This window comes from Felis catus, chromosome A2 (genome assembly GCF_018350175.1).
Source record: "Felis catus isolate Fca126 chromosome A2, F.catus_Fca126_mat1.0, whole genome shotgun sequence".
NCBI classification, from domain to species: Eukaryota; Metazoa; Chordata; class Mammalia; order Carnivora; family Felidae; genus Felis; species Felis catus.
Window position 1 is genome coordinate 122,466,546 of NC_058369.1, and position 12,228 is coordinate 122,478,773.

A 12,228-nucleotide genomic window follows, 5' to 3' on the forward strand; every position below is an offset into this window, starting at 1 on the left:
GTAAATGTGGGATTCCCTGGGGCTCCCTCCTCCATGCCCTTCTCACTTCATGCCCCTTCCCTGGGTGAACTGCCAGGGGAAAAGTGAGGGGAAAGTGAGGGCCGGGCCTTGGGGGCCATATTAAGGACTTGAGGTGGGGTGGGCTGTATGACCAGGCTGGATCTTCCTTTTGGAAAGATCACTGTCATAGCTGTGTGGGGTGGAGGAGACTATGGTCCCAATGAAAGGTAGGTTGCCCCTTAACTAGGTGGGGGTAGGGGGATGGAGAATAGGGCATGGATTCCACAAATATTTGGAAGTCAAACCAACAGGATACGGTGTTCAGTTAGACCTGGAACAAGGAGAAGGAGACACAGCAAGGGTGGTCTGTTACCGAAACCCAACTTCAGCTACCCTCTGCTCAAAAAGCCAATGCTCGAGAGATGAATTTTGATTGGAAAGGAATATAGGCTTTGTTCAGGAAGCTGGCCACTGGGGAGAAGGCAGCCTTGTCCAAAGGCCAACTCTGAGGTTTCTGCCTGGCCCAGAGATTTTTTTTATTTTTTAAATTAATTAATTAATTTTAATGGTTATTCATTTTTGAGAGAGAGAAAATGAGCGGGGAGGGGCTGAGAGAGGGACAGAGGATCTGAGGCGGGCTCTGCACTGACAGCAGGGAGCCCCGTGTGGGGCTCGAACTCGCGGAACTGTGAGATCATGACCCGAGCCGAGGTCACACACTCAACCAGCTGAGCCTCCGAGGCAACCCCCCCACCCCCCCCCCCCACCAACAGGGATTTGTTTAAATGGGTATAGGGCAGTTAATCAGTTAAGGGAGTGCGGTGGTCTGTTACATTTCTTGATTACATGCCCACTCCATGGTGCCAGCTATAAAGACAACATTATGGTGCTCGGAGGTTGGCCAGGTTGGTGACATGCAGAAGGGCTCTGTTCTTTTCTAAGAAAGAATGCGTGATCTACAGATTTACAAAGAGAGATTTAGCTAATTATGCGGGCTAAGGGTGCTTGCTAAAGTTTGAAGACGACTAGGTTAGCCAGAGGGTCAACCGAGGCGACATCAAGTCTAGGTGTCTAGCTGGGGCTGAGACAGGAGATCAGGCTTTAGTAGGAGATGCTGAGTTGAGTCTTGGACATGCTGGGTTTGGATTGCCCCGGACCCTTTATGCTGGGGATATCCAGCCACGGGAGGCTGCTTTCAGGGAGTGCAGGACTCGGGATGGGGAGGTTGTCTGTGTGTAGCTCTGTCCTTAAGTCCATGAGCCAGTGGTCTTGTCCAGGGTGAGAGGGGAGAGGCCAGGGCCAGGGTGGCCACCAGCACCTGCATTCACACAGGGTCAGCAGGGCAAGCCCTGCCAGGGTGACGAGGTGGGCTGTGGGTGGCTGGTGGCCCAGGCCAGAGACATTTCAGTGGAGAGGGAGGTAGAGTCAGGAAAGGGTGGGGCATGAAGGGAGGTGAGAAAGCGGCCACAGGGAGTGCGGGAGCTGGAAGGAGAGAGAGGATGTGTGGTGGGCAGAGGGGCAGGAGGGTCTGCTGAGCCCCCAAATACTATCTGGTCGTCAAGTTCGTCATCTTTCTCTTGCTCCCAGCAGTGCATGTCCAGTGAGACCCAAATCTGGATGATTCCCAGACACCCCTCAGCCTGTCCTTGCTCCCTCCTCCCTTTCCAGCTCTCAGTATTTGCCTGAACTGGGCCTGTGTCCCCCCGCCCGCCCCCCGCCCCCTCCCCCCCCCCGCACTGCGTCCCTTCACAGTCCCGGGTTGTGGCCATGCAGGCCTCTGCCTGGATGCCTCTGCCCTCCTCCTTCAGGTGTCAGAGCCTTGCCATCTGGAAGGCAGGTGCGGCCCTGGAGCAGCACCCTCTGGCCAGCCAGTTCCCAGCCACCCCCTTAGGGGCAGGGAAGGCCCACCAAGGAGGCCGAGCTGAAGCTGGCCCCCAGAGTGATAGTGGAGGCCTGGAGGACTGGGGGGAGCTGGTGCGGGATGACGGGAGGTTGCTGTAAAGACCCCCGGCCTCTCATGCTTACTGATCCCGCCCTGTCCTGTTGCTGCTCTGTTTCTCTCTTCCCTGCAGTCCTGCCAGCACCGTGGGGCTGTGGGAGATGCAAAGTCAGATGAGAGCTCCCTCCCCACCCCAGGAACTCCTAAATGTCCCAGCTCCTCTTTGAGGGGTGTTCAGGGATGAGGCTGAGCCCTGCCTCACACAGTAAGCCTCACCTTCCCTCCAGGAAACTCTTCCCTCCCACTGCAAGGGCCTGGCTCACGAGGGTGTATGTGTGCACATGTGAACCCCTGCACGTGTGCGTGTGTGTGGTGCATGTGCATGTGTGGGGCTGGGCCCCCCTCACCACGGCTCTCTTCCGCACAGGCTGCCCCGGGATGTGGGATAACCTCACGTGTTGGAAGCCTGCCCGTGTGGGGGAGATGGTCCTCGTCAGCTGCCCTGAACTCTTCCGAATCTTCAACCCAGACCAAGGTGAGTTTCCCCCTGGGACCTCTTTAGGCCTCAATTGGTCTAGTCTGCTCCCCACACTTGGGCCCCCGACCTACCTGGGACACCCTGAAGGCCGATATTCCCCACTCCAGAGCTCCCATACTGGTGGGAGGGTGAAACCACAGACCCTGGTCCACACGGGGCCATGGAGGCACCTGCAGACCGGGCCCCCAGGTCGATGTGGAGATGTGCCGTATGCGTGAGGCAATGTGCTCTCAGATGTGGGCTCCATCACTTACCCAAGTGGGGCCTGGAGCAAGGCAATTCACCCCTCTGTCCCTAGGCTGTCAAATGGGAATGTGGCATAGTGACTGGGGAATCAGTGGAGGAACGCATGTGGTAGTCACTCAGTCCAGGCCTTGACACATTTTAATGGTCAATAATGTTAGTTGGTGTTACTATCAATATACTTCATGCACGGATGCTCAGAGGCTCAGAGAGACACCCAGATATGGACACACAACAAGACACCCTTAGGCAGCTGGATGTAAGACTCTCGCCCATGTCCACACTCACATACCCACTTAGATACTGGGTATGTTGTCACAAAGAGCTCAGTTTGGGACGTGTCTGTGTTTCAGGTCTTGGGGGGCCATTGATATGCTATGGAGATACTCAGGGGCCCCAGACCAATTTGAGAGTCCTAGGGGTGGGCAGTGGCTGAGTTGTATGACTCAAGACGTAGGGACAGGAGGGGTGCCTGGGTGGCTCAGTCGGTTAAGCATCCAACTCTTGATTTTGGCTCAGGTCATGATCTCACAGTTTGTGAATTTGAGCCCCATGTCGGGCTCTGCACTGACAATGTGGAGCCTTCTTGGGGTTCTCTCTCTCTCTCTCTCTCTCTCTCTCTCTCTCTCTCTCTCCTCCCTCCCTGCCCCTACTCTGCTCACGCTGTCTCTGTCTCTCTCAAAATAAATAAACTTAAAAAAAAAAAAAGACGTAAGAACAGGAGGCAGAGGAGAGGGGGCAGTGCTCTGCCTAAAGGCACAAGGCCTTAATGACTACATCTCCAAGGGCAGGGGTCTGAGGAAAAGGGGATCATGCAGATCTCTTCTTTGGGGGTGAGTCCGCTGGGTTTTCCAGGCCAGTTCCCACCTTTCAGCTGGGACCTTGTAGATTCCTAAGAAAGGCTGCTGTCCAGCCAGTCCACACTGACTCTGGGAGGGGCCTATAGCCGGACCTTGGTCCTCACCCTACTCCTTGTGGCCATCAAGGGAAGCAGGGCACCAAGGTAGTAGGGGCAGGGAGAAGAAGCAGGGCTGGACTCTAGGCACGTGATATCCTGAGAACTGGCCCACTGACTGCTGAGCCCTGGGTTGGAACCTTGTTTAGAGGAGGATGGAGGGATTAGAGGGATCTGAGTCACTTGTGTGGTCATGCACAGGACCTTGCCACCTGGCCCTCAGCTTCCTGTTTCACCTGCCTAAGGCTTAGGCCAATGTCCTTCTAGAACTGGAGAGTTCCAAGTTCCAGTCCACTAGGGAGTCTTGCCTACCTCTGTCCCCCATCCTGTCTGTGAGAGGCAGAGGCGTATTTTCTTTTACTCTTGGGACTTTTACTCTACAATACCCCTGACCCTGCCCAGAGGGGAAGGGACTTGCAGAAGGTGGCAGTATGTTGGGGTGCAAGGCCCCATGCAAAGACCACGGAAGCAGGGTTTAGCTACAATGCCCCCCCTCCCCTCCCCCCCCCACTTCCCCTTGTGGAGCTTTCAGCCACACCTCCCACCTCCAGACCTGCCAGCCCAGGGGGAGGGTGGCAGTTGGGCTGTCTCATCCTGAAAACTGGGGGACTGGGCGTGACCCAGAGCAGGACAAGAAATGAATTTGAAAGAGGAGACAAACTCAGGAAGCGCTGGGGTGCGGGGTATCATGTGCATGGCGGGGCATCAGGTGTGGTGACCGCAGGTGACTCAGCCGCATCTCTGATGCATTCCTATGGAAACCGCCTTCATCACTTCCTCCGTGCACGTATTCCTCTCATTCACCATTTACTGTGTTTCTTACACATCCACTTTGAGTCAGGTACCATGGCAAGACTGCTGCTTTTCAACAACAAAAAAGGCAACATGAATCAGCAGTAAATTAAGATTTTAAGATTTAAGACCTTCGCACTATATCCCTCCCTCTGGCAATTGCACGATGAATGTGTTGTTTACACCTGATTCTTAATGGCTCATTAAGGCAGGGCCTTTTAGCATCTCTGTTCACAAAGCTGGATCAGTGAGATTTGCCTTAAATACTTAGAAAGTTGAGAATGGCATTTCTCCTCTTGTTTTGTGGTTTCCAAGGCTGAATCTGTTCGCTGTAGTAGTTGTTGCTTTGCAGGTTATTGAAGATACAAGAGCACTGATCTCTCTCCTCCTCTCATTTCTCCTTAACTGGGTCCCGTGTCTGGCCCACCCCTAGCCTGTAGTCCTCATGGCCTTGGGTCCCCAGCAGAGTCTGGGAGTAGGGAGCGGGAGAGGGAGGAAATCGACAGGACCCAGTGAGAGCAGACTCACCATTAGCCCCCTTGTTCACCTCTGTGTTGTCTCTCCTTCTCTGTTTCAGTGTGGGAGATGGAAACCATTGGTAAGAGGAACCTTGGAGAAGACAGGCTGCTGATCATCTATCTGTCCGTCTGTCCATCCAGCGAGAGCCCAGTTCTGACTGCTGGGAATGGGTGGGGGCGGAAGCAGAGGCTTATCAGAGACCAGGTTCTCCCCACACCAGCCACCTTTGGCCATCCGGGAGGTGGGGGACACAGGCAGATGGAAGGCACAGGTGCCTTGGTGTTGGGTGCTCACGGGCTGATTTGGGAGTATGAGACACACTCATGGAGGGGTTGGAAAATGAGCCTACCCGTGTGCCCAAGCATACATAGAGGCCTGAATGTGTGTGTGAGCCCACGTAGATACTGACATCCTTGGTGGCTGTGAAGTTGAAATGTAGGGCAGGCTTGAGCGCATGGGAGACCTCGCTATGCAGCATGCAGCTGGGATAATGAGTAGGTCCGGAGAGGCTTCCTGGAGAGGGTGGCATGTCAGCTACGTGTTAAAAGCAGGACTTTGAGAAGTGGAAAGGAAACGAGGGTTCATTGCCAGCAGGGGATTCTTGATAAGAAAGGATGGAGGTGAGAATAAAGAGTCAGGAGAAAGAAAAAAAATGTCTGAGGATGAAGTCCTGGGCTCATCCAGGATGAGATAGGTTTGGGGCTGAGACGGAGGCTTGCAGACCAAAGAAGAGACCCAAGGCCGGGACCCATGTTGCTGCTCCTTGCCTTTTTCTGGAAAAGGGCCAGTCATCCTTTTCCATTCCCCTCCCAGTCCAGAGGCCCTCCCACCTTCCTGACAATATCCCGTTTCCACTTCCTGTTGCCCGGTGGGGAGAACTGAGTCATGGGCCATCATTAGCATCACGGAAATACAAAGCAAATGAGATTGATGCTAGAAGGCATGGTGTGTCAGAGCGGTGTGTGGTTGCCATGTGCGCTGAGGCCTTTTGGCCAAGACCCCACCTCTGTCGTCTGGACCAGGGATGGCCTTGGGCTACCAGGGTGGAGAGTATACCATGTATGGCTCCACATGTGGATGGCTGTGTGTGCTGACTCATGCCCACTTTTGTGCTTTGCAGGAGAGTTCGATTTCCCTGACAGTAACTCCTTGGATCTCTCAGGTGAGGTTATGGGTAAGCTGGGGCCAACCAGGGGCTGGCTGGAGGGAGGGCACCTGCTGACGCGTGAGCTTGGGGGCCCCTATTCCAGGGCAGTCAGTGCCTTTCTGTGGCTGTGTGATCTTTGACGGGTCGCTCTCCTTCTCTGAAAAAGCTGTGAATTTTCTCCAGGGAAACTTGCACTCGTGTGCTCAGATAGAACATTGTGCATATAATTTCTGTGGGAGTGCAGCTCTCTCGAAGCCTCATTGTGGACTCCCAAGTACAGATCCCCTAGATCAGATGGCCCCTGATAGTTTGGAACTTCCAAAGGTGCGGTGGAGGTTCTCGAACTTTCACTGTGATCTGTCACCTAGTGAGCTTATTAAAACTCAGATTCCTGGACGCCACCCCCAGAGTCTCTGATTTAGTAGGCCTGGGGTGAGGCCTGAGAATGTTCATTTCTAGCCAGTCTCCCGGTTCCTGCTTGATGGGCTGGTCTGGGAAGGGTGCCCACTTTGAGAACTACTGCCCTAAAATTCTGTGCTCCTATGAAATTGCTGGGGCAAAATAGCCTAGTGAAGTAGGCACAGCCACTACAAGTTTTTGACATTCTGGAGAGTACTCCATCTTCTGGAGATTTCCATCAGAACAATAGAGTGGCAAATTCGTGGAATAGTTCTGAACAAAATGGTTTATACGCTTCTGTGCCCACACTGTCTTATAAAAAGAAACAGAGAAAGAAGGAAAATAAAAGAAAGGAAATGGCTTCTACCTCTAGGACACTTTTACAAAATTGCTTTTCAAAGCAGCTTCCCTTTCCTCTTCCCACCACCCTGATGTGGGCAAAGCAGAGAGGAGATGAGGTCCAGAAATGAGAAGGGACTTGGCCAAGGCCCTGATTCCCCCAGGACATGCAGACTTTCAGTGGGACTTGGAAGGAGGTCGCCAGCCAGTAACAGCCTGACATGGATTTGCTGGAAGAAAGAATTTGGCATCAAAATGTGGGACAGAAGTGACTCCTTCTTTCCCTGGGCCTGGCAGACGTCCTCCTCATCCTGTGTCACAGGACTCCAGACTCGAGAAGCAATGGAAACCAGTAATCCCCCACTCGGGGCAGAGCTGTCTTCTATGCAAGGGGTCACCCACCCTCTGCTGCTTCCCAGAGTCCCAGGAAGTATGTTTCTGACTCTCTTGGTAAAAAAGAATTGGCCCCAGCTCTTCCAACTCAGCTGGCAAGGACATGAGGTTGGGAAAGTGCGGAGGGGTTTCTGGTCTTGGTCTCTGCCCTTTCCTCCTTCCTGAGCTCCCCAGAGGTGGCCTTGGCCACAGCAGGGGGATCCTTCCAGAAACACGGGTTCTGGAGGCCCCTTTTCCATAGATGTTACCTGTTGTACACAATTTTCTGGCCCCTGAATCCTGTAAAAGAAAAAAACATTCCCATGTGTCCTAATACACCAGGTAAGCTCCCAGAAAGCCAGTCTGGGGACAGGGGACAGCCTGGGGCCACACTCAAGTGCAGGGATGGAGGCGGAGGGGGCTGCTTGCCTTCTCCCCTCCATGGGGTGTCTGTGGTTCACCCTTACAAACAGTCAGGAGAGGGGAGGATGAAATGAGCAATCATTAAAGGCTAAAAGGCCCCAGGCAGGGCAAAAACCAATCTAGATTCCACTCTGTAGACAGGAAATGACTCCCTCTGCTTTGGTGTCCTACAAAATGGCCTTTAAAGTCTATCAAAAGAAAATTAAAGCGCATTAGTGACAGAAAACAGACCTCTAAACCTGGGAAGACAAAAGTTTGTTTTTTTTTTTTTTAAACTTAAATACATATCTTAATAAGATCTGGCGCTAGGTTAATGGAGGTCTGGTCCTTGTTAATTAAGCAAGCCGTGTGTCCCCTTTGTGCGGATATTGCTGCTGGAAGGCTCGCAGCTCCCCGTGTATGACAGGAGCTCCTACATCACAGACACCTGAGGTGGTTACTGGACCAGAATCTGGGGGTTGGAACGCAGCGGGGTTTGCAATGATGACCTCACATCATTCCTTTCTGCCCATTGCAATTTGACAAGTGCTGATGCAGGGCCTAGGCAAGGGGCTCAGGCCTTTCCCGGGTGAACATTTGCCAGTTCCAGAAGAGGAGGAGGCTGGACTCATCCTGGCTCGGTCCCCTCACCGCTTGTTAAGAGATCTGCAGTGCCTGGTCCTCCCCAGTGTCCTTTGTGTAAAGGCTTAAGGGCACCAGCAATCCCTATTTTCCCTCAGACACTGGAAGATTTTGTGAACCTTCAGTCACCATGCTTCCTGGATGGGCATATGGGTTTCCAGAAATTCCCACTGAAGAAGTAATTTTCAAGTGAGAATTTCAGGGTCCTTTTAAATCGTTTCCATGCCTCACTGAGTTTTTGTTCTACTGCAGACATGAGGGTGGTGAGCCGGAACTGCACTGAGGATGGATGGTCGGAGCCGTTCCCTCATTATGTGGATGCTTGTGGGTTCGATGAATATGAATCAGAGACCGGGGACCAGGTGAGTATCTGTCCCCACCTGGAGGTGGTGGGGGTGGAGCCGAGGAGGCCCGTGGCAGGGTGTTCCCAGCAAAGGCCTTGCCTCCTATTGGGACCCCAGGAAGCTCAGGTCCCCAGGCAGCCCACGAGCACCTGCTGTGTACCCAAGGCAGATACACAGAGGGCAAGACTTTTATTCATTCATTCTGGGCCAAGAAGCATCTGGTTTGCTGTCTGAGTTCCTCCAGCCCCCACCACATGTCCCCTACCTCTCTGGCTACTCTTCTAGGGTGCTCAACCTTCCTGTGGCCCGACAACTGAAAGGTTGATGCTGGGCTCAGCAGGGGGCCTCCTGGACACTTCTCCAGGCTAAGGCTATTCTGATTGGTTGGTGCCCCTCTATTTAGCCAGCGTTTACCGAATGTCAGCAGAATACAGACACTGCAGAGGGGAGTAAAAAACTCATGGGGGATGGGGTGAGGGGCAGAGTAGTAGAGGGAGAGGAGGCGGCAAGAAAGAAAGGAGGAGCTGGGTAGTGGTCCCCGAGGTGGGAAAGCCCTGGCCTGAGGGGGCTGGGGGATTGGGGCAAGCCCCGTGTGGAACGCTGAGTGTTTTGTGCTTTGCTCCAGGACTATTACTACCTGTCGGTCAAGGCCCTGTACACAGTTGGCTACAGCACCTCCCTTGTCACCCTCACCACTGCCATGGTCATCCTGTGTCGTTTCCGGTAAGACCCTCCCCCAGCTGTGTTTGAGCTAGTGCAGCCCACCCTAGCTCAGAGCCCTTTCTCTGTCCCCCCCACCCCCCACCCCTGCCCCTGGATATCAGCCCTGGAGGTCCCTTAGAGGGCAAGGACATTTCCTCCACCCCTAGGCTAACAGATGGGAAACTTGACCCCAGAGACAGCCACTGACGTGTCCAGGGCCACCAGCAAGGTAGACCTATGTTCCTCACTTTTATCCTAGATAGACAGGAGGGGAAAGTCTGGCCTCTCGGAATAGTGGAGCCAGGCAACAAAGTCTGGCAGTGAATGAGGCTTTAGAGAGGTGGGGAGGAGGTGGCAAGGTGGGGACCCCCTGAGACAAAACCGCGGAGTTGGCCCAAAGCAGACCACAGAGTGGAGGGGTGGAACAGGTTCCTTGCTTCAAGGCCTCTTCCTCCCCTGGCTTGCTGGCATAGGAAGCTGCACTGCACCCGCAATTTCATCCACATGAACCTGTTCGTGTCATTCATGCTGAGGGCCATCTCCGTTTTCATCAAAGACTGGATCCTCTATGCGGAGCAGGACAGCAACCACTGCTTCATCTCCACCGTGAGTGAGCCGGGCCCTGGCAGAAAGGCCTCCTGCCCTCCCAGGACTCCCTTCCCTGCGGCACCCGGTCATCCAGGTGTTTTTCTGCAGGTTAAGGCATTGTCCCCAGTGAATGCGGAAATCCGGGAATGACCCTGAGGTTGCTAGTAGCCAGTGAGATCCCCGTATGATGTCGTTTCCTGTCCCTCTCTCTGTACATGTACTTGGCAGAACAGATGTGGAAGGGAGAGTGGAAATGCCAAGTCCCACTTGCCCAAGAAGGAAACTAGGTTCAGAGAGAGGGCTGGCCTGGCCCCTGGGCATTTAACTAACCCATGACAGAGCCAAGGGGCTGCTTGGCTTGGATTTTCTCCAGACTACCTCCCCAATTGTCATACCGTTTGGAGGTAAGCAGAAAATACAGGCTTTGATGGAATAAGATGGAAAGAACATCCCAGAGCATAGGGTCTTGACCCAGGAGGGCATACTTGGAGCTGGGGCGGGGGGGGGGGGGCAGTGTCTCTCTGAGATTTCTGGGGGCCAAGAGCATTCCCCCTTGATGTCCAAAACCTTTATTTTACCAAGGAGCCTCCTGCAGGGTCCTCTGTATCCACCTTACCTGGAGGGGCTGGAGAAGGAACAGGAAAGACCTGGGAGAATGAGCCTGGGGAGGGGAGAGGGTTCTGTGCTCGCCCCCGGCCCAACTCTTTTCTGGCATGTGTAGAGTTGCCTCCATGGGCAGCTTCGACTCAGAATCATAGGATGCTACATTTTTAACTCTTCGAATCCAGGAATGTTGAGTCCCTCAGCCCCATGGGGTGTTTGAATCCCAGCATGTCAGAGCTGTAGGACCTTCAGGATTCTACCCGGTCCTGTTGGGCTGGATTTCCAGGGCTGGGTGGGGGCCAACAGTGGGAGCTTCATGCCTCCCTCACCCTCCCTGTCCTCTTTGCAGGTGGAATGCAAGGCCATAATGGTTTTCTTCCACTACTGTGTCGTGTCCAACTACTTCTGGCTGTTCATCGAGGGCCTATACCTCTTCACCCTGCTGGTGGAGACCTTCTTCCCTGAGAGGAGATACTTCTACTGGTACACCATTATAGGCTGGGGTAGGTCACTGGCTGTGGCCTGGACAGGCTCAGGCCTCATGGCCAGGTACGTCCTTGGTCCCGCGGTCAGGGTGTGTTAGGTCAGAGGAGGGAGGCCCTGTCCTGCCCTGCAGCTGATGGTGTGCTTCTGGTTCTTGGACCGTTTCTTGCTCTTCCTGCCCATAGAAACCCACCATCAGAAAGAGGTGATAGGCTCAGGAGTCCTTCTGAGAAGTGAGATAGCCCAGGGTCTTACGGGTACGTGAACCCCCAGGAGGCCCAGGTATGAGGACACTTAGGGTCCCCAAGACTCCAGATCTAAAAGGGAGACCTGCCCCATGGGTCAGAACCCCCTGTCTGAGTGGGGACAGCGGCTTCTGGGAGCCCCAAATCTGAGGGGAACCCAGGGCCCGTGGGTTTTCCTGTTATCACCGAGCTTCTTTTCTTGCTCTCCCAGGGACCCCAACCGTGTGTGTGTCTGTGTGGGCTGTGCTGAGGCTCTACCTCGACAACACAGGGTGAGTACATACCCGAGGGCCAGGGCGAGAGCCCCGACGGGCCTCAGTGGCTGCTCCGACCTAACATTGACTGCCCACCCCCACACCCTGACCCTACCACAGGTGGACCACATGGTCACATCTCAGCCAGAACCTAGTGAGAATGTGCAGGGCTTCGGAGTCCCTTTCTACTTTTGGGCCCAGCTCTGAGTGTCTTTTTTCCTTTCAGGGAGAGGAGGAAGAGTGTTGGGGGTGAGATCACCCCTCCACAAGCCCTGGGCCTGAAGGGGAAACACGGCCCTTGCCCAGGAGCCCATTGGTGACTCCAACTCTTGTGCTCCACTTCCTGCCTTGACAGGGAGCAGAGGGAAGTCCCGGGGCACTAGAAGAACCAGAACTGGGCTCGGGTCTGCAAGCATGCCTGAGCACTTTCTTTCCAGTCAGCCCCTCCTCAGAGAGCTGTAGGGGAAAAGTGCCACAGTGGGGCCAGGGGCATTGTCCTGTGGGCATCCCAGCCCTGAGCTTAATCTCTCTTCTTTCTCTCTGTCTTTCAGCTGCTGGGATATGAATGACAACACAGCTCTGTGGTGGGTGATCAAAGGCCCTGTGGTTGGTTCCATAATGGTGAGTATCCTTGAGACAAGGAGGGGGGAAGAGACAGGGCCTGGGCAGAAAACAGGAGAAGAGGAAATACAGAGGTCGCTTTACAAACCATCCTCTTTCCT

General features: G+C 54.1%; 1 protein-coding gene across 10 annotated transcripts in view; it reads left to right on the forward strand.

The window, feature by feature from the left end:
- ADCYAP1R1 (ADCYAP receptor type I) overlaps positions 1 to 12,228 on the forward strand; it is a 100,703-nt gene that overhangs the window by 65,995 nt on the left and 22,480 nt on the right. For 9 of the 10 annotated variants that reach the window (XM_045052559.1, XM_019825655.3, XM_019825656.3 and 6 more), the window contains 9 exons: positions 2,367 to 2,474; positions 5,045 to 5,065; positions 6,107 to 6,148; positions 8,540 to 8,649; positions 9,257 to 9,354; positions 9,807 to 9,939; positions 10,874 to 11,027; positions 11,464 to 11,524; positions 12,058 to 12,127. In XM_045052559.1, coding sequence (XP_044908494.1) covers positions 2,367 to 2,474; positions 5,045 to 5,065; positions 6,107 to 6,148; positions 8,540 to 8,649; positions 9,257 to 9,354; positions 9,807 to 9,939; positions 10,874 to 11,027; positions 11,464 to 11,524; positions 12,058 to 12,127 — 797 coding nt within the window. Of the gene's footprint in view, positions 1 to 2,366; positions 2,475 to 5,044; positions 5,066 to 5,089; positions 5,258 to 6,106; positions 6,149 to 8,539; positions 8,650 to 9,256; positions 9,355 to 9,806; positions 9,940 to 10,873; positions 11,028 to 11,463; positions 11,525 to 12,057; positions 12,128 to 12,228 lie in introns of those variants that run through there. The other variant, XM_023250473.2, reaches the window with a different exon arrangement.